At 43.7% G+C, this 22,019-nt stretch overlaps 1 protein-coding gene across 19 annotated transcripts in view; it reads left to right on the top strand.

Annotated features, from left to right (window-relative positions):
• NRXN3 (neurexin 3) overlaps window positions 1–22,019 on the top strand; it is a 2,213,138-nt gene that overhangs the window by 714,284 nt on the left and 1,476,835 nt on the right. For all 19 annotated transcript variants that reach the window (XR_014968865.1, XR_014968864.1, XR_014968862.1 and 16 more), the window contains one exon: window positions 12,789–13,227. Coding sequence is in view for 14 of the 19 variants with exons in the window: in XM_085626627.1 (XP_085482753.1) it covers window positions 12,789–13,227 (439 nt within the window). In the remaining 5 variants the exon portion in view is untranslated. The remainder of the gene's footprint in view (window positions 1–12,788; window positions 13,228–22,019) is intronic.

Below are 22,019 nucleotides of genomic sequence, written 5' to 3'. Positions count from 1 at the left end.
CATTTAATGGCTCTCGCTGGCTGACCCAGACACTCAGAGCCAGACCACCCTTCCCGCAGCACGTGGCTGGGTGACACTCCAGATGAAATACCCTCCAAAGATGAAGATGTTCTTCTTGACTCATTCACCGAGCACCTCAAATGATATAGCAGGCTGCAACCCATGTGCTTAGTTGAGGTGGCAGGCACGACCATCAACGCACTCATTGACACAAGGCATCCGTCAGTGTGGTGAGCTTCCACCAATATGGGCGCCTCACCCTAGGCCATTTCTTTCGCCATCAACCACCAAGATCTACACATATGGCGGGCAGACACCTCTGCCATTGAAATAGGACAATGAGCGTACAGGTATGGACCAATACCAAGGAGACTCCAGCGAAGTTCCACATCATCAAAGGGGAGTCCAATACTCTCACTGGGTACCATAAGGCGGAAAACCTGGGCATGGTGTCCTTTGCTAGGAATGTTCAACCCTCCCAGCTGTATGGACTGTTAAGCTGGTTTCCCAACCTCTTCCTGGGTCTGGGATGCCTCCCTGTCCCGATCAAGCTCCACATAGACAGAATAGTCAAACCAGTGGACTTATGTCACAGGCGTGTTCCATTTTACCTATGACTGCTGGTCGAGCAAGAACTGGATAAACTGGACAAGTCTGGTGTCATTGAGAAGATCTCTGGGCCCACGCCATAGGTGGGACACTGGAACAATGGTTATTAAAGGAAAACCCAAGCAGCCAGGAAAAATAAGACTGTGCATAGATATGTGTCTCCCAAATAAAGCCATCAAAGAGGAAAGACACATCACACCCACGATAGACGACATCATCGCAGACCTCAATGGCGCCCGGTGGTTTTCCAAGTTCAATGCCAGATACCACCTGCTACAACTGGATTCTCCACACAACTTGGCCTGCAAAGGTACAAGTGCCTGAGCTTTGGGATATTATCTGCAGCTCAGGTATTCCAAATTGCCATCAGAGATGTGCTCTCTGGTCTGCAAGTGGTAATGAATGTCAGCAATGACATGCTAATATACTCCGCTACAGCTGAGAAACATCATCAACAGCTAAGAGCCACACAGAAGCAATTGAATCATCACAGCTTCAGTCTCCATCATGAGAAATGCTCCTTCTTTGAGACAAGCAACGAGTTATTTGACTACATTTTCACCCAGAATGGTATCCAAGTCAACCCAAGGAAGTCGCAAGTGATCCACCAGGCCCCCGCGCTATGCAATGCCACTGAAGTCTGCAGCTTTTTGGGGATTGCCACCTATTGCAACCAGTTCATCTCCAACCTGGCAACCATCGCAGAACCACGCAGAGCATTAACAAAGCCCAATGCCAAATGGGTCTGGGGCCCCGGGGAACAGAACGTGTTCCAATGTGTCAAGGCGGTGCTCCTCAGCAAAGCGACAATGGCCTTTTTTGATTCAAAGACAAGGATGGAGCTCATTGTGAATGCCAGCTCGGTGGGCATTGGGGCATCTAAGGTACTGTCAGTGGGTCTGCTTCAATCCTGAATCCGGCCTGCGCTCTATTGTGGTAAGAATGAACTTGCATTTGCAGGTCAAGCGCTACCAGATAGCCCCAGTTGAAGCTACTGATTTCTAAGTACTGCATTTTTGGTTACTATTGCAAAATTCATATCTTGAGCTGTGTACATTGGAATTTTATCATTTTGGTTTTGTTTTACTCAGGTAAATATTGGCTATTTTCCTAAATTAGTGTGGAGTACTTTTGTGACATTTTCACTGTGTTACTCTGAATGTGTGCACAAATACTTTACACATTGCATCTTTACTTTAGCCTGACTGCTCTGTGCCAAGCTACCAGAGGGTGAGCACAGGTACACGTTCAGTGTATACTACACTTACCCTGACTAGGATTGTGCTTCCTGCTTGGACAGGATGCACATCTGTGCCCACCAGAAACCTATGTTAAAAGGATACTATTGAGTCACAATCCCAGTACACCATGAGGGGTCCCTGCCTAAGTATGAGCAGGACGGTACCCAAAACAGGCAGGCGCAGATCAACATAAGGGGAAGCATTAAGAAGAGAGCAGGCCACCGCCATCTTGTACACAGAGATCATGTGCTCCTAAAAGACTGCTGACTGGGATGGAAGCTCTACACCATATGAACCTGAAGCATGGGAGATAACTGTGGAGGGCACAATGGTAACCTCCTGTTATGGTGTGGAAACGGTGACTGGGAACGTATTCTGGTTTAAGAAGGTACACGCCCCAGACGGGAGTGAGGAGGATGCGGGAAGGGACCAATAGAAAGAAGACATAACTGCAGGAGACAGGCCACACAACTAACAACAGGAACACGACCAGTCTTCAGACCACGACCGGCTTGCAAATCAAACAAAAGACCCCCAGAACGAAGTGAGCCACAATGAACTGCCTATCAGTTCCCGGAGCCAGCACTACAATCTATGCCCAAATCCTCAAGCTAGCAAGAGACCTAATGATTGTGTGTGCTGGACACAGTCCTGGGACTCAGAGTAAAGTGGGGAAGAGATGTAGTGAGCCACCAGGCCACTACACGTGCCCACCTCACCCGAAGGCACCACACTGCACCCTCTAACTGGGCGGGACCAGAGGATATAAATAAACGGGTGACAGACCGTTTGGGGTCTTTTCCTGAACTCTAGCATCCATGTGTGTTGTGTGGTTCTGTGCTACGCAGCATCTCCAGGTGGGCCTTCCTGCAGGCCACACCACAGATGGGATGAAGTGATGACTGAAGACTGTGAAACTAGGAGATAGAGAGCAGGTAAATAGATTAATCAGTCAATGGGAAATGGGTGCCACAAAGTTCTCACAAATAGCATTAAAACATCAGACGTTTTAATAGGTTTCTGTGCAATATATTTGGGTCTAGCCATATTCATCATTTTTGTGTGCCAGGTCGAAGACTGGCACTATAGGTATTTTCCAGAGCCTGATAATGCATAACTTCACAACAGCAAGAGCTGTGGCCAACGTGCACCCCCCAGTGAGAAGCTGCACATGGGATACCAGACATCATGGAGCATAGCCAAAAAGGCTGTAACTTAGAAATGGAATCCACAGGATCTTCTCATGAGTCACATATTTGGGACCAGTACTGGGAAAGATTATGTAGGGCCACACAATTGAGAATAATGCATTACTGTTGCCCACATCTCCAGCAGAGTAGGGAAGAACTCATGTGAACCAAGTGCAATTTGAGTGGGATGCAGCACGCACTTTCATGCAAGATCTAGAAGCACCTACTTTGTATGCCTCCCCTCACTAACTCCTTGTCGAGGAATAAAAGTATATGTCAGACCATTCCTTGACCATGAATTATAAGAAGAGCTTTTCCTGCCATCTGGTCCTCAGGGACGTAGCCACTGGGGAGGAAAACAGAAGTTCTACAGTAGTGCTGGATAACCCAGAGAGTGCACACCTAAATTTGCCCCGTATCCTAAAGCATTTACTTTCAGGGGGGAGAACTAGTGTTTAGGGAGACGTTCCTAGCACAGATTGCATATAGTGAGTACATTGTTGATTCTCTACAATTGATGGAGACTCAATCTTAAGGCTTTGTGGTGCTTTTGAAAGAGTTCCATGTGCCTGATATAGTAAATCATTAGTAGTAAGTATACCCATATCAGATGTCTCTCTCCAGAATTACTGCCCAATTCCACATTACCCCACAAAGGGGCATCCATGTGCCTGTGAATTGTAATCCAGCCTAGTGTGATGGCATACACAACACAATTAAGGGCTTCGGTGAATGTGTGTTTCCCACCACAGACTGGATCCAGATCTCCTGTAGCAGACATGAGCCTTTCAAGTAAGTACACAGAGGGTTTAACCCAGCAGTGGGGCTACAATCAGTCAATATGAGTTACTTGGTGAGCTAAATAATAAGTTCCCATAGAGGGAAGTCTCAGGTCTCCAGATGAAGGTGTCACACGAAACTTAGTAAACTTAAGTCTCTGCCTTGCTGTACAATAGACACAATAATTCCTCACATATTTGATTTAAAAAGAATCAATTTGAGCACCAAAAGGGAGAACATGCCAAACATGTAATTTTACTGTGGAGCAGTATTTATGTCTATACTTCTTACTCATCATTGATGCCTCAACCAACATGTAATGCCATTGGTGTATTCAGTGGCAGTGGCTGGATGTTATCACGTACCGTACTTGCCAGTCCTGATTACTAAGATGGCAGAGTACTTCAGGTTATGAGGGATCTATTGGAATTGGTGGCTCCTTAAAACTAGTATGGCTTTGTCCACTGAGTTGGGGAGAGTCTTGCTGTTAGAGCATTTAAATAGGCAGCATGAGATTTGAGATTGATGTTGTGGCATTTGAAAATGTTAGGAACACATTAGCAAAATGCAATAAAATCTTGTGGGTGCCTGCAGGAGTTGTTACTCCTAAGTCAGTGGATGTCTGGCTAATTTTACCACCATTGGCTCAAGAGTCAATATGAAGAGAATGGGGGGAGGGGCACCCCTAGCAGTACCATTTTGTTAAAGAGTGAGTCAAATAAAAACCCATTACATGATATTTGGTGCAGGGTTTATGTAGAGTTATCAGATTATGTTGTGGAAGCCCAGGCCCATTCCCTCTCTCTACAGAGTAGGGGCATTCCACAAGGACAAACACCTTCAGGTACATAAGAAAAGTGCCACATTTTTATCTTGGTCATTTCAGACCTGCCAAAGCAAGTGTAACAGGGTCCTCGTGTTGTCTCCTGCTGAGTACAAAGCCAGACTTGGATGGATGTATATGGTTGGATGCCAGGGACCCAAGTCTGTTAGTCAGTACCTTGGCCAGAATGTTCATCTCCAATTCAGAAGGGAGATGAAGCTGTAACTAATGTTCAACAGAGGGAATTTTTGCCAGTCTTCAGGACCAAGAACATTATTGCGTAGATACATTCTGGGCCAGTTTTACAGTGCTTCTTTAATGAGTCACAAAGAGCCTCAGGTCAAATGTAACCATGTGGAATTTTGCAACAGCGCCCTCCAGGATAGTGCAAGGCACAATTAGTCAAAGAGCAGAGGGTATGCTAAGAGAAAAGTCAATGAGATACATGTACTATACACACAAGAAACAGTAGACCCTTTCCAGAGGGTGAATGAGCCTCCCGATACAAACCAAAGCATGGTTAGACATGAAGTCCAGGAGCAGGGTCCTATCCTAGAAGTTGCTCTTGTCGGCCCTGCTCGATCTGCTCTGGACTGGGTTCACTGTTATATTCCAGTACTGTCCCCTAATCTCTTCATTGTTCCAAACTCAGTGAATATCTTAGACAATCTAGATGACTTTTTGCCATTGAGGTCATACGAAGAGCCCTCAATCACCACGTACCACTGGACCATGCCCCTCACCATTAAACCATGTCTTCAGGACTGCAACTGGCAGTGATTTCCTGTAAAGTCTGGCCTCCACACTCCTCTTATAAGTGGAAGTGCTGGACATCGCTTGCACTGAAGCAGAGGTGTTACAGGCATGTGCCACTCTGCCCATCCAATTCCTCTTCAAGTTTTCAGCTTCCACTGGTGATAAGTGTGTTGTTGGAAAGTGGTTAATTAGTACTGAGGAGTAGGGACCTACCACAAACACAATAAAAGTTTCAGTCAAGGTCTAAATAAATTATTTCCTTACTCAACCCATGTTGGCAGGTAACAAGCAGGCAGGCTTAACTTAGGAGATAGGTGTGTAAAGCATTTTGAAAACATGAATACATTAAATAAGTAACATACAATACACAGTAAAAATCCAACACAAACGTATAAAAAATTGGTTACATTTTTATGCACAAATAGACACCAAAATGACAAAAATATAATGTAGGGAAATGGAGAGATGAATTTTTAAAAAATAAACACTTTCTAGTGCTTAAAAACCAATTGCGCCAACTTGGGACATCTGGTCATGATTGACCAGGACAAAGAGAAAGTTTAAGGCCAATTTCGACAGAGCCCTGGTTGTATATACTAAGTGGGAGGCCTTGGTCTGAATTTTACCTTCAAAACTTTTCTGAAGGATTTTCTCTCGACGTCGAGTGAGGCTCTTTTTCAGGCTACATCTGCGTCAACATCATCAGCTCAATTCTACGCAAGGCTCCACTCAACTCCTGGAAATCTCGTCGAAGGATGGTGCTCCAGAGCTTCGAGCAGGAGGAATCTGAAATGTAGGCCGGGTTCGGGTCACCTTATGAAACTTTTTTCTAAAAGTTGCTCCTAGCTTCTGGATCTTCTTCCTGAAGTTCCTCTTGTGGGTTAAAAGTGTCCAAAACACCATTCCGATGGTCTAGAAGCTCCAAGATGGTCCTTTGGGTGTTAAGACTACAATTCCCACAATGCATCTTGCGATATCCTTAGAAGTCTACTGGATGCACTTATGGTGGAGATGATGCAGGTGGGCTCTGTTAACAAGTAGATTTGAGGGAGTCTACTCCTTAATACTTGTGAAGTCAAGCAAAGTCCTTAGGGCAGTAGTCCCAGATTGTGCAGGAGGTACAGCCCTTCAGAGTGCAGTCTTTTGGGTGCAGAGCAGGGTTCCAGCAGGGCAGTACTTCTTCTCAGAGTTGTTTCAGGCAGTAGATCTGAGTTGCTTGGCAGCTCTCCCATATTTATTCAGTTTCCTGGGCATCAAACAGAAGGACACCTCTGACCAATGGGAGGCAGGGTGCCACCCTCAGGTAGGACGACTTCTTCCAAAGTGTGGCATATTCTTGTCCCTGAAAGAACTATTCTTCCAAAATCCAAAATGGAGAAACTCTCTCCTGCAGGGTTAGATCTGGCTAAGCCAACCCGCTGGTGTGGCTTGGCTAAGCTTCTCTAACACTTCCCTTCCAGCTCCTTCACTAATCTAATTACAGGGACTCCTGTGCGGCTGGGGGTGCAGGATGTGGTGCTGCAGGATGGGCTGTCCTAAAGTGTCTTTCTCCCTTTGAAGACCAGTTTGGCCACTCCACTCCGATCCTACCTTTTGCTTCTGCAGCTGCAGTTCTCCACCCACAGGAAATCTTTGGTCTCTGTTGCAGGCCACTTCACACCTCATTAGGACAGCTTGGCTCGGCCTGGCAGAGGTTGGCCAATTGGGAGAGGGCAGCTGGAAGGTTGGATTTTGGCTGACAGAAAAGAAAGTTCTATAACTTCTTTTCTGTTATAGTTATTATACACCGAAAAGTTGTTAGATTTATCATAACTATAATTTTGAGTCTTTGAATGACCTTTGCAACTCACTCCTGTCGATATTTATACTTAAATCAAATCTCACCATGTTATCATATGGAGCTAGTTTTCTACAATGGGGAAACATGAAACTGGCAGTTTTACCCTTACCAGGGCATGTAAAACGTTGTTTATAATGTCCCTGCTTATAGTTACAAGGCACCCTACCTCTGGGGCACCTAGGGAAGACATAAGGGGTGACCTATCTGTAAACATAAGGTCGTTTGGAACTTTGGAAGTACATTTAATTCCAAAGTTGAATTTGCATGTAAATTTCATGGAAAGGCAGCCTGAAAAGTGACAGCAGGAAATGTAGTAGTTCACACTTAAGTTCATTAAGTCTACTGGGATTCTAAACCTACATGCCCTGCCAAATACTAGGCTGTCCGCACCAATTGTAATTAAGCCTAATTACCACATACCTTATAATCAGAGCACCTACCCTAGGTCTGGTAAGCAGAGCCCATGGCACAGTCGGAGTCAGTTACCACCAATATAAAGCAAAAACATTGGGGTGATCAGGGCAGAAAGGATGGCTTTCTCACGTGTCTTGTGTAACAAGGAAAGCTATGATAGTATTTTCTTAATCTATTAATAACCCCATTGACGTTCAATGAGATGATGTTAAGCGATTTAAGAGTAAGCGAGCCAGGATAGTGGGCAGTCAAACAGTTGACCTTATGGTTCACAGGTAAATATTTAAGTTCTCAAAGTGTATAACAGGAGGGTAGAGTAGTCAATCACACCACTGGTGTGGAGGAAAAACAGGTGACCCAGCCTGGGCGCAGTTGGTGGAGTTTTGCTACACAGAACTCCGCGAAGTTACAAAAAAACTCTGCGAAGTTCTGTGAGTGGCGGAGTGCAGTGCGAATTGCAGTTTGTGCTGGTATTTCTGACACTCTAATAGAAATTCTACACGAGTTGCAGCTCGCGCTCGCGAACTTACCGTTCGCGATCGCAAGCAGGGAGAAAACTCTGCTGCACATCGTGAAGCGGAGTTTTCTGCACTCCGCGAATGAAGCGAAGTTCACCACCCAGGCCTAGTCACTGGTAAAAATGTAAGTTCTCAAAGTGTAGGGTAGAGCGGTCAATCACACCACTGGTGTGGAGGGAAAAGTGCGGGGAGTCACTTTGGGTCCTGGGTAAGGTGTAAACGTAATGTGATACCCTGACTTTCAGGGCAGTGGCATGCAGGGCACTAGATATTAGAGTTGAGAAGTTGGTCAATCGCGATAGAACAACAATATAAAGAGTACAAGCAACCCAGAGATGTAACCAGTCAGTGCAAGAATAAAATGTCCAGTAAACTTAATACGCAGACGGCATCCACCTATCCACTCACATCCTAACAGGGGGAGTGAAAATGAACAATGTATGTGGCAAAAACATTTCAAAACACAGAAAGGCAGGCATCCATTACACAGCAGCATGCAGTAAAAGAGAAGAACAAAGTCACTCATACAAGCCCCACTTAAGTGGGAGAGAGTGAACAACACCCAACATATATAGAGATGCAGAGGACAAACCATTGTATCATCTCTACAAACATGCCCAGGACATGAGGTGCCTGCTCCACTCTGTGAGACCACCACCTGGACATGCCCCATGGCAACGGGTATGGCCAATAAAGTCCCAAAAGAAGGGGTGAGTTTACTGCATGGGCACAAAGCATTCCATCTGTGGTAAATTAGGCACCACCCAGCGTAAATATTAGGACGCATTGTGGGCTACACTTACTCAGTTTATCTTCTCCACTGTACAACCACAGGGAGGATAGGTGTGACCAGGGCAGCAGTGCAAAGGACCTGTTCAAAGCAGAGGGTGACCGAGACCCCTTGTTACTACTTAGATGCTGTTAAGGCCGAGAACGGGTATGTGAATCACACTCCCCACTCCAACACAGAGTACATCTATTGTGACCAGTTTACGTTTCAGGTCTGAGTTCGCAGGAGGGATGGAAGTGCATAGGGCCCCGCTGGAGTAGGACTTACTGTCACCAAATAAAATGCTTATGCCTTTCTTTTGTTGAAGTCCAGTTACCGAAGGTTTGCGGCCTACATCTGCCTGATCAGAGTGAGTGATGCCAAGTAAGCATGCGCACCCACTGGTCTTCCCTCTTTGAGAGAGTTATTATAGTGATGTCTTTGCTGACCCAGTGTCCTTGCTCGAACCTATTAATCCTTCATCTCCAAAGCAGGGAGCTAGATGCGTGAAATGTCTTTAAGGCTGTAATGTTTTGTGACCTTTGCACTGTACTAATGGGGCCTCCAGAATCTTCAGCTCTGACCATTGGCCCACATTCCACATCACAGGCCAAGTGTCTATCCCATTTGCGATCCCGGAGACTGATCTTTCCCAATGTTTATCTCAGTATGTGCAGGGTCCGGACAAAACAGACATGGCCATAGCATGGAGAATCTCTTCATCTTCACCCATCAGTCGAAGGAGACTCAGATCACTGCAGGAGTCCACCAATATGGGCGGCTGAGCATCTTTAGTGGTGAAAGCATTAGCGATGGGCAGCCATCTGAGTCTATACTCATCCTCTACCTCACTCTTTGTTCAATTAACCAATGATATTCGAGAGTTCTACTGCATCATTACTATGAATTCAGGGATTTGGCAGGATAAGAGCTCAAAGTTCAATTCCGAAGTTGCTTTCTGAGAGGAAGTTTCACTTTTTTCAGTAGAGACGGCTTACATCAAACCATCTGCTTCCTTAGCAATGTATAACTTGATGGGTAGTCCAAATGACTTGGTATTGAGTGGAAGTTGTGTTTCACTGAACCTATTTCTTGCTTAATTTTGGAAAATAACAGGAATTCTGACTTGGTAGGGTTGATCTACAGGTCATCTGGACATCCAGGCAGTGTTTGAGGCATTGGATACTGGGCAGAGAATATTTTCAAGCAGAGCTGTACATCATTGGTAACTTGGTATATTGATGCATTTTGATACAATATTCAGTGAATTGAATTTCCATGTGGAGGTTAAAGATAATGGGGGCTTTATGAGATACTGGGGAACTGTACAGAATCAGGAGATCTGATGTCAGTTGGAAAGGGAGGAGGAGAACCATTGTAGAGCCTTACCTAACGTTGTCAATTAAGGTTTGTGTCCTGAATGTTATTTGCTTACAAACATTTTGCAGCCATTGACACTTTTAGACTATCAAAAAAGCGGAATGTTTACCCTTTCAGACTTAGATTTTTAGGTCTTCGTCAAAAAAAGTAAAGGAAGCTACTGTGATAGTTCATGGATCAAATGACGATATCACTTAATAATAATATGTAGTTGTTTTTATACAGAACTTTATATCACTTTTCTGTCATTAAAAGTACTGTAAGTAACAGGTTACCATCGCCCAGCTTAATGCCAGTTAATTAACCAACCAGGGAAGGACGTTTGATTCCTGTTTCCTCCTCCCTCTTTAATAGTAGGAGAATGTAAGTAGGTAGGTAAGTAGGCATGGGGTGGGTTTAGTCGTGTGTGAAATTTTTATTTCACAAGTGTACTTTTTTCGACCTCTGTGGAAGTTGCAAAGTTCATCTTCACTATTACCCAAGCAAAGATCTTTTCCACCTTGTGAGATAATTTAATTTCCTAACTAAATAATTTTATTATCTAGCAATTATTTATTAAATTTACCAAAATTATACAAATAAGGGTCTTCAATCAAATACCGTCATATAAACATAAAATGCAGATGGCACCTTAGAGTATATGCAATAATAATAAAATAGAAGGAACAAAAGAAAGAATATTATAAATAGCACAGCTGCATACATGAGTGATCATTCAACACATCCAAATGTAAAGGTATCTGACAAAATCGAGGAAACTGATGTGAACATTAGGTTTTAAAACAAGAAGAATACACCCATCAACAAAAATGGATATGTTTAAAAACCGGAATATCACGAGTATAGAAAACGGTTTACCTTTTGCAAAACATTTGATAACGTTTTGCGAATGTTTGTGGAATTGTTATCTGAAAGCTTAACATTTGCAGACTAATTCTATGCATTAAAGGCACAGCAAAACACTTTGTGACCTTTACAAAGCTGTCCACACAACTTTGCAAGAAGGATAATATAAGATCTCAAAACACCCCTAGTGCTTGTTGTGCATTTAATCATTTACTATTATGAATACTTCACTCAGTCGCAATAGAGTGCACAGGAAGAGATTGTATCTCCATTGTCCAGCTGCTAGTAAGGTTACTTCACATTTATTTTGTGAATATGAGGCTGCTTTCTTGGAAATCATTTTGCAGTACGTCCCAAGCCAGTCATGCCATTCGAACTGCAACCCGGTTAGGGGAGGGGCTCAGTACTATTGACCCTTGTGATCAATGTAAATTCCCATAAGCAAGCTATTTAACATCTGCTGTCTTTTGCAAATTATCCCCGATAATTACACGATCATTATTGTAAATTGAACTTTCAATACTCGTTATGGTACTACTTACGTTTTTAAATACAAACCACAGGCAGAACCTTCTGGTTTCCATAATGGCAAAACTCTCCTTTCTGGCGTGTACGGTTTTACGTGTTTGTCGTGTGACACAAAGCGTTGCAAAGCATTGCACCAGTATAAAAGCCTGTTGGTGCAGTGTACCGCAACCCTTAATAGCTAGTGTCTTGGTGTTTTTGCTAAAGGAACCAGTTATTGTACAATTCAGGGGCCATATTACACAAAATGTGCTTTTTAATTGTTTGTGTCGGACGCACCATTTGAAAAGTGCACCCAGTGCAAACTATGATAATGCACCGTATTATAATGAATGTGCTGCCCCCAGGGCAGTCGCGAACTCGCACTGCCCCCAGGGCAGCGCATTCAGGTGAAAAACAGAGCGTCTGCTTTAAAGCCGTTCCATGTTTTCACAGTGCAGACGGCAACCCGTCTGCACTTTGAAGGGGGATTAGAGATCCCCTTGCAGGCAGGTACTGTGAGTGACTGTCCCAGCTGCAAGGGAATGTCTGGGGGGTCCACATGATGACCTTTACCCCCTGCAGCGGGCTGCCATCAGGAGGCACACGGACAGTACTCCACATTTTAGATTGCGCACTGTCAGTGTGCCTACTGAGAGCTTCTTTGCCTCTGTTCCCGCATCTGTAATATGGCTCGGGGCGCAGAGGCAAAGGGATTCGGGAACACCCTCTAAAGACAGCACTGGCTTTATGTACACCAGCGCTATCGGTATTACAGCAGGGGCCGCACAAGCGTATGCGGCCCCCTCTGTAATACCAAAGTACCCTAGGGGCGTGCAAAACAGGCACAAACACCTGTTGTACCCACGGGGCACTTGCAGAATATGGCCCAAGAACAAGGGAAATAATTCACTCGCAAGTCATATTTTAATTAGAAAATAACCAAGACTTATAGATATATTTTTAAAACTGTAGATTGTATGCAGTTTGTGTATGGAGATGTAACAACTTAAAACCAAACTTGTACCATATAATACATATACGTCTCATTGACTGTTATCCAACACTCATTTTCTCTCATTGCGACTGATGTGTCCTTTGTAAATTTATCCCATCAGGTTGATTATAAAAATAACGACATCCGTTTGGAGCTGTCCCGTGTGGCCAGGATTGGAGACACAAAGATGAAGATCTATGGTGATGTGGTCTTCAAGTGTGAAAACGTGGCCACGCTGGACCCTATTAGCTTTGAGAACCCCGAGGCCTATATCAGCCTGCCCAAGTGGAACACCAAACGCATGGGTTCTATCTCCTTTGACTTTCGCACCACAGAGCCTAATGGACTCATCCTTTTCACCCATGGAAAACCACAAGAACGCAAGGATGCCCGAAGCCAGAAGAACACCAAAGTGGACTTCTTTGCAGTGGAGCTGCTGGATGGAAGCCTGTACCTGCTGCTTGACATGGGATCTGGCACGATAAAGGTGAAGGCAACCAGTAAGAAGGCAAACGATGGTGAATGGTACCACGTGGACATCCAGCGAGATGGCAGATCAGGTAAAGAATCTCACTTTGATCAAGAACTTGGTAAAACAGGAAGACTTGTGAGTGGAGTTTGTATTTATATGGGGCAAAACTAGAGGTTGTGGGTTTTGAAATTAACCTTGAAACATGGTCTCCACAGTCATTTGATAAAGTAGGAAGCCATAAACAATACTAACGTTCAATAATAAACATTACTTGAGAGTTACAGAAGTATACTTGTTTCAGGAATTCTGTCCATCCAGCCCTCTTACTCTCACTTGCAAAGAATGGGGAATAACTCTCTAAATCAGAAGCCCAGTTTTGCCTGATCAGCTATGAGCCTCCCATTACTTGTCTGTGTGGATCCATTACCTGTGCCCTTGTTTTCCATTCTAAACTTATCTTTCTTTACCCTGATGAAATTAGCCAGTAGGCCAGGAAGGGCGGCTTAAGGAACATTACTACCCAATATCCTGGAATGCACTTCAGGGTTTTTCTTAAGTGCCCAGGAACATAGCTGCTACAGGCATGAAAGTCATAAGCACTTGAATTCCTAGTCTTCACCATGAACCTGTTTATTCGTTTAACTTAATGATTATTATTACTATTCATTGTTACTAATAAATTCCAGACATCCTTACTTAAGTACAAATAAATTCCTGCTAAACAGGATATGGTGCATCAGAAACTGGAGTCTCATAGAGCAACACTAGGGATTAAACACAAATGTTTTGACTGTTTTCCTCAAACTTAGCAAAGCAGGCTAGATTTTGTGGTGGAGACATCCCATTCTTACGGCTGAAGTACAATACCTTTTCCAATGTCATTTTATTCTTGAGATATTCAAAAGCAACTGGTCAGCACAACGGTGTTAGATGGTGTCATAGGAGGTATTCTTGCAGCTAAACTGGGGCACTTTGTGTGAGGCACTTAAAATCAGAAATGTCAGTTTGAACAAAATATTTTTGGCAATAGGCTTGCCAGTGAAGGGTAAAGGATGGTCCAGATGCTAGCACATTTGCCACGTCTCACAACTAACCTTGATACAATTTTGTTACCAAACCATACAATCTGCCCTTTATGAAATCCTTTATGTGTTCCCCACAATATAGCTTTGACATAGGCCAACTTTGGGTTTATTAACTCTCTCACTACTGGGTGTTACCAAACTTTGTTCTTAAGCTGTTTATAAAATATTGGCATTAGGTTGTTCAAGAACATTTTCCTAATGTGCCTGATGCCATCACTGATGCCATGTCATGAGTAATGTAATATGTGAGGACATGAACAGTGCAGTTGTGGAAGTCCAAGCTATAGTAAATAGTTAACTGAACATGCTAACGACTTTCAGTGGTTTTTAGGTTATAAATGTTAGTTTTGAACCCCTTTCAACACTTAACTATAATGTTGTTTTTTTCTGTGAATTTCCTGTTTTTTTAATTTTGTGAAGGCGAGATCATATTACCACACCCAACTATAACATTGCATTAACTTTTGTTTTGTTCAGTTAATGTCTGGAGTTGTTGTTTATCATATTCAGTGAACACCCCACCTACGTATCACCTCTGGCCATACACAGTGAAGGGTTGACACGAGCAACCCTGGTGGGTGGCCAAACCTTAGCATCCTGCCCTCCATCGTCAGCTAGCTGTTCCTGCCCCTACCCGTCTGCTTGCCATCTGCGTGCCCCTGCCACCTTCTTCCTGTCCTCTGTTGTCAGCTTGCTGCCCCTACCAGCTTGCCCTCTTGATCAGCTTGAAACCCTGCTCCCATCTTGTCTGTTGTATATTCTCTTTGTATGTGCCTATGCCTCCTCCCTCCTGCCCTCTATTGTTAATTTTGCTGCCCCTGCCTGTGTCAGCCTGCCCTCTGTGATCAGCTTGCTACCCCTGTGCCACGTAGATGGGAAGTAGACGGGGCAGGAACAGCTAGCTGACCCCCTCTCTGCCTTCTGTTCTCCGCCTGAGTGCCACTGTCCCCTTCCACACTCTCTTTGAGGTTTGTTGGGCAGCCACTGCTGGGCTGCCCTGACTGGTCAGCTCCTACCCACTCCCTACGTACCCTATTGCCCTCCCACCTGCCCTCAATTCTCCATGTACGTACACCTGCCCCCTCTGCCTGCCTGAGATCCACTTGTTTTCCCTACTGATGTCCCTGCCTCCAGTGTTGAACTGGGACAAAAAGTAGGCGTAGGCACCAAAATGAAAGTGGCCCCATTGGCAAACCAAATAGCTTAACATGTGGCCTACATTAGCAACTCAGTCAAGTTTTGAGCTTATAAAGATAAGCTATACAGGTGTTTTGCACGTTATGAAAAAATGCATGGACTTGTGTTTACTGCAGGTAATTTTGTGAAACTATCCGGGAAACATGAGTGAAAACCAGCCCGCCTGGACATACAACAGGCCCACACACTGCTAAAATAAAACTGGCATGAACATTGATCTGTCAGACCTGCCCCTTAGGCACTGCCTGATTGCCCTATGGGCCAGTTCGACCCTGCCTGCGTCTTCTGACTCTTCAATAGATTTGCAAGTGAATACCGATTTACTATCTGAAAGAAACAATTGTAGGTGCCCCTTCCAAATTTTCAATCAGTATGCTATAGTTCCAAGTTTTGCAACCAAAAAGTCCTGTTGCAAAATAATGAAACGATACTGAGCCCTCAAAGGAGGTGGTAACTCATTCACAAAATGGAAGGGCTGCCCTGGAACCTCTTTTGCTTTTAAATGTAGCCTTTTTTTAAGGAAACCTGGATGCAATTAAAAAAAAGTTAACTTTATTCAAGTTAACATTGACAGCAGTGTGCCATCCCTGTGGCAGCCTCCAATCCTGAGTTGCAAATTGGGACTTACCTTATTAATATTCATGAGGGAGGTCAGATTGAAATCCTCTACGATTACAAATTTAAGGAACAAACCAATTGGTTCATAGGTCGGTTCATAAAATTTCTTACTGTTCGCAAAAATACTACTTGAAATTTGTGACCAGGATTTGGCTTTCCTCTGGCCCCTCACCTTCCCTCCTTCTGGCTCCTGTTCCATCTGATAGTCTCCACAATTCCCTCCCCCCCCCTTGGGTTTATGGATATTGTGCTTTTCAAGGACTCTTTATCCCAAATCTGTGCTATCTGTTTGCTTTTCAATTAATGCATGAGACTCTCTGAAAGAAAACTCGTTTTTTTGAAGTGATTGCAAATAAGATCACAACAGAGGCTGGGAGGGACACTTGTTAAAAAGCCACCTGCTCCTTTGTCTGAAGTTCTCCCCTCCTGGAGCAGACACTTCTATTATAATGGCAGAGTTTGGAATCTGGCTGCTGAATTAGGCAGGTCAGAGTGACTCCGCCTCTCAGTCAGCCGTTGTTTGTAATTATTAGCTACCTTTGCCAGGCTTCTTGTGTGTCTCTAACACCAGTGGCACTTCCAGCCTCATCCCATCTGCCTTTCTTTACACATTTTAAGGATTTAATATTCCACTCACATCCTGCCTCTTCAAAGATATATCAGAGCATCTCATCACCTCACAAGGGTCTCTAAAGCCACTCACAGGTCTATTCAACCTCTGACGCTGCTGTCTGATGCAACTGCCTTGGGCTTTAGATCCATCACTAAGGACACAATGTAGAGGATAAAAGTGCTATCAAATCTCTGCGGAAGATTTTGCATTTATTTCCTGCAGAATAAGACAAGACCACGTGCTCCACTGCATTCTAAACACATTTTGGAAGTTTTTTTCCAAAGCTTCCAAGTGTAAGAGACAATAGTGCTTGATTTAGAGTTGATGAATCAGTTATTCCAGCAGAGGTGTGAAGGCTATCCTGTCTGCCTTATTACATATGGGATAAAGTATACCCTGACATACATTAGAAGGATATTGCAAGCCTTCTGGAGTACCATAACCATATAGAGCAACAAGGCTGAAGGCTGAGTTCCTTTATAAGCTATGGAACTGCAAGGTGACTTACAATATCCTTAGCATGTAGGACAGAGGGTACTTTATCCCTTATAATACATGGTCACATCATCACCTTTCCCACAACCCACTTAAATCCTTAGTACGTGCCTCTTTCATATGAAAGAGAGCACATGTTTGCAAAAAATGAAGAATGAAAATAGAATCTCTAGTGCAAAATTAAATACATCCAAAAAGCTGTGACATGTGTTACAAGCAGATATAAGAATAAGTTTAATACAAGTCACTTTTTTTCAAACGGCGCAGTAGCTAGAAATATGTAGAAACATGCAGAAAAAGTCTAACTTTCTGTAATTACAGAGGGAGTGCAAAAAAATATGTTGCTATAAAGGTCTCCTTTATGGTTGCCATTGTACAGCTAGAAAAACAGAACAGAAAGAAAGAGAGGCCACAGTTCCTCTTATAAACAGCTGCTTCACTTATAATTGGTGACCGAGTGTGTCACAACTCGCTGATCATAAAGAAATTAGAGGTAGATTTTTGTACAGGGATTACATATCCCATGTTTTATAAATGCAGTATATCCTATGGCATTTGTAATAAGGGGGCCTGGATAGGCATCACATTTGTGGTCGAGTACACTTCTGCCAAACTCTAAATTAGACCCATCCAAAATCCTCCATAATATCTAGAGGCTATGTTTAGAATTCCGGCATGACCTTGTAGTATTGATATAGTATTTTTCAGGGTTGCTACGGATGTTTAAATTGCAGGAGTGTATGGAGACTATGTATATATGCAAATCCTTGAAGAATTTTAGAATTGTATCCCCCATTGTCTTTAATGCAGATATATGGTGCTCTGTGCTGGAGTCAGAGTGTAGAAGGTACTTACTTGACATATTGTTGATACTTACAACATGACTGTGTTCTTTCATGAGACAACACCCTCAATTTTTCAGAAATGTAGGCTTCCATGGTTTTCGCGAGAAGGTCTAGCACAGCATTGGAGCTGATAAGCAGTATCATTTTTTCAAATTTTTGTTAACATGGGTTTGCGGGATTTTGTCTAGGAAGGTGCAGATTGAACACAAAGTGGTAGTTATTTTGATTGGAAAGGTAAAAAAAACTTTTTAAATACTGGTGTGATGACAGTTTGTTTTATTTAGGAATAGCTGGTGCCTAAACCACAAAGGTTGTTAAAGTAGACAGTAACTCGTATCCCATAATGGCAGTCTAGTATTGGAGCTCTCAGCCCAATCCCCATTCACCAGTCTGTAGTGCACATGCCAAAGTGATGCAAAAAATGTCTAAATGCCGTACCACTGAGAAGAAGCGTTGTGCCCCATCTGAGAGAGCCAAAAGTGAACATAGGTCTATTTCGAAAGGATGGACTCCACTCAGCTCCTCGGCCTGCTCTATGTGGACTGAGAACAGCAGAACATAGATGAATGCTGGACCTCTTCATGTGAGTGGTGGCAATCCTGCTCAGCCACCCCACCTGGTGAGGGTGGTGAGCAGATAGCACCAGATCACCAGTGGTGCCACAATGCACAGGAAGGAGACATCAAACTCCAAAGGACTGCAGCTTAACCAGGTCTGTGGCTAATTTTCTCACAATGCCCTTCGATGTGACTCCTGCTGGAGAATGCAGGAGGAGTGCACTGAAAGTCCTGAAGGGCCCGTGGCGTGCTATCTCGGGATAACAGAGAGGCAGCACAAGCCAGCCTATGGTTGGTTTTACTGTGCGGATGGTATCACCCTAGCGTCAAAAGCTTGATGGTGAGTAGGTTTGATGAATACCTGATATGAAGACACCGAGATTTGGACAGCTGGGTGGAAGAGGTGCTACACGCTCCAGTGACTCTATGGGTGAGAAGAAAAAACACAGAGACGACTTATTTACTCCCTGAGGCACCCGAAGTAGAGAACAACAGAAAGAAGTTGTGACTATGGGCCTAAAAATGACAGAGTTAATAACGAGTGAAAATGCTCTAGTGAGGTTGATCAGCGTGCTCTCTGCTGACATGGAGAGGAAGACGTCAGAGATTGACATGGCAGCTGATGGTGTCTAATGGTGACTGAGATCAGGCTCAAGGTGGGAGAGGCTAAAGTGGAAAAATGAAATAGGCAGTTTTTGCCTCACCAGGGCACATGAAACATCTTTTATAAGGTCTCTGCTTATAGTTACATGGCACCCCACCCCTGGGACACCTAGGGAACACCATAGAGGTGACTAATATGTAAACATAAGGTAGATTATCACTTTTAGAGTGCCCATACCACCAACATCAAATTTGCAATGAATTTACTTTAAAAGACAGTCTGCAAAGCAAGGCTGCCTTTAAAATTACAGCAGGCACTCAGCAGTGCACACATGCAAGTGCAGGCAATCTGCTGCACCTTTAAAATTCCATTCCCCATTATAAACTAGGGACTTATAGGTAGTTTGAACCCCCTGGCCCTATTATGTACTAGGGACTTACAGGGTCTGTCCGTACCAATTGTGAGAATTTACTTTTAAAGACAGGCTGCAAGGCAAGACTGCATTAAAAAGGTCATTAGGCACACAGCAGTTGCACACATGCAAGTGCATGAAATCTTCTAGGCCTCATAATCTCCATGCCCTATTATCTACTAGGGGTTTATAGGTAGTTGAATCCCCCCGCCACCCAGCCCTATTATATACTAGGGACTTACAGGGGTCCGTCATTGCCAATGGTAAGTGTACCCAATTACATGCACATTTTTAATCAAAGAACTGGCCTTGGGCCTTGTTAGCAGAGTCAGTTACCACCAGTACCAGTCAGCCAAAAATGGGGGTGAACAGGGCAAGGGGATTACTTTCTAACAGCTCTCTAAACTGATTGAGTTGTGAAACATCGGATCCAAATTTTTGTAGCACAGGCATTTTACTATTGGTTAGCAGAGGTAATCTGTACATAGTTTTAAAGCAAGCAAAATATAGGGTCCAGCAAAAGGTGAAAATGTCAGGGTAACAATGTAGAACAGGCAAATTTCCTGCAGCCACTGTATGAAATAAAACGTTAACTCTTCCTCTAGAATTTGTTACAAAAGCAATGCATTCTCTGAAGTACCAGCAAATAATTGTGAAAAGAAAATCTAGATACATGTACTGTTTATGATACATCTTATGGCAAGCTTTTTCTGACAACTGTTAATCAGGTTTGTCATAATGGGCAGTAATTCTTCTGCCCCCACTCTTTTCCTGACAACTTGCAAACAGGGAACATAGAGGTTTATTTGTATTTGCTTTTGAGCCTGAATCATAACTATGAGCACAGAGTACTCAAATTTAAACTGAAAACTATGAGACAGATTCACAAAGGGAATCCTAAATTTTCTCTTACAGAAGTACTTTTCCTCATGGGTGCAAGCACCTAATTTCACAATATTCGCATTACACAGTAGTAGGATGCAGCGTCGGCTCCTCCGCTAAGTCAGAGGAGCGTCCCCTCACTACTCTCTGAGCAGTGCAAAAGGAAAAATTAGACAATAATAACACAACATTATTATCATTGTATTTTTGGTATGGAGCCATGTGAGGGTGGGGCTTGGCTGTTGTCAGAGGGAGGAAGGGAGCAATAGTGGTTGGTGCACCATAAGTGCACCTTACAATTTGGCCAGCCATCGTGGGCCGGCCAAACAGACATGCGCGAATGAATGACGTTACAACACATACATTTACAACGCGTGCCTTTACAACGCAGTTTTTACATCGCAACATCCTTTACAATTCATTCTTTTACAGCACATGCTATTACATCGCGTTTTTAGAAACCACTTTTACAACGCATTCCATTACATCGCATTATACCATTACAACGCATTCCATTACATCACATTTAAGGTAAGTGTTGGATAGTGTAGGGGTAATAATTACTATTCTAACTCCAGTGAGAACAACAGTAGGGTAAGTGTTGGATAGTGTAGGGGTAAAAATTACTAGTCTAACTCCAGTGAGTGCAACAGTAGGGTAAGTGTTGGATAGTGCAGGGGTAAAAATTACTGTTCTAACTCCAGTGAGTGCAACAGTAGGGTAAGTGTCGGACAGTGTAAGGGTACTATGCGTTATAATGGTATGCATTGTAATGACTTGCGATGTAATGCCTGCGTTGTAGTGACATGCGTTGTAATGACATGCGTTGTAGTGATGTGATGAAATGGCTGCGTTGTAATGACATGAGATGTAAAGGGTGTTGCGATGAAATGACTACGTTGTTAAGGTAGTGCGATGTAATGACTGCATTGTAAAGGTTGTTTCCCAGATGCACACAGCCTTTCCACGTTGAACAGTCCCAGGCTCCCAGGCACTGTTTGATAGGCAAACCAGGCTGCTCAGAGCAATCACGATGCTGCTGTCATGCTGGTGACAGTAGCGTTGTGATTGGCTTAGAGGAGTCTGGGAGCCTGTATGCTGGCAGGATTCAGGAAGAGAGGAAGGATAGAGAAGAGGTGGTGGCCAGCAGCTAAGTCGTATTTTCTTTTTTTCCTAACCCCCACCCCTGCCTCACCACTACTATTTCTTAGCAGCCACCACTGGTAGAATGCCTGGGAAGCAGTGACATTTGTGCCTTTTCAGGCTTATGACTGAGTAAGTCTTGTGATATTTTTTCAAAGGCTGGTTTACCTCTGTTTATTTGCACAGAGTGAACCTATCCACTCGGTACACCTATTCCCAGTATTACCGATGCACAAGATCAGATACTCTCCTCTCCGAGAGCTATTAAGAACGCGTTCCGGACTTATTATGCGGCGCTCTACAGGTTACTGGGAGTAGACCGGGGGAAAGATTTACTTTTATACCTGGAGGGGTTGCAGCTGCCACGATTAGACCACGACTCTGAAGCCTTGCTAGCGTTACCTATCAAAGCGGGCGAAATTAGAACGC

The sequence above is a fragment of the Triturus cristatus genome, chromosome 9, assembly GCF_964204655.1.
Source record: "Triturus cristatus chromosome 9, aTriCri1.1, whole genome shotgun sequence".
NCBI classification, from domain to species: Eukaryota; Metazoa; Chordata; class Amphibia; order Caudata; family Salamandridae; genus Triturus; species Triturus cristatus.
Note: the sequence above shows the minus strand (reverse complement) of the source record. Positions and strands in the feature narration are given on the sequence as shown.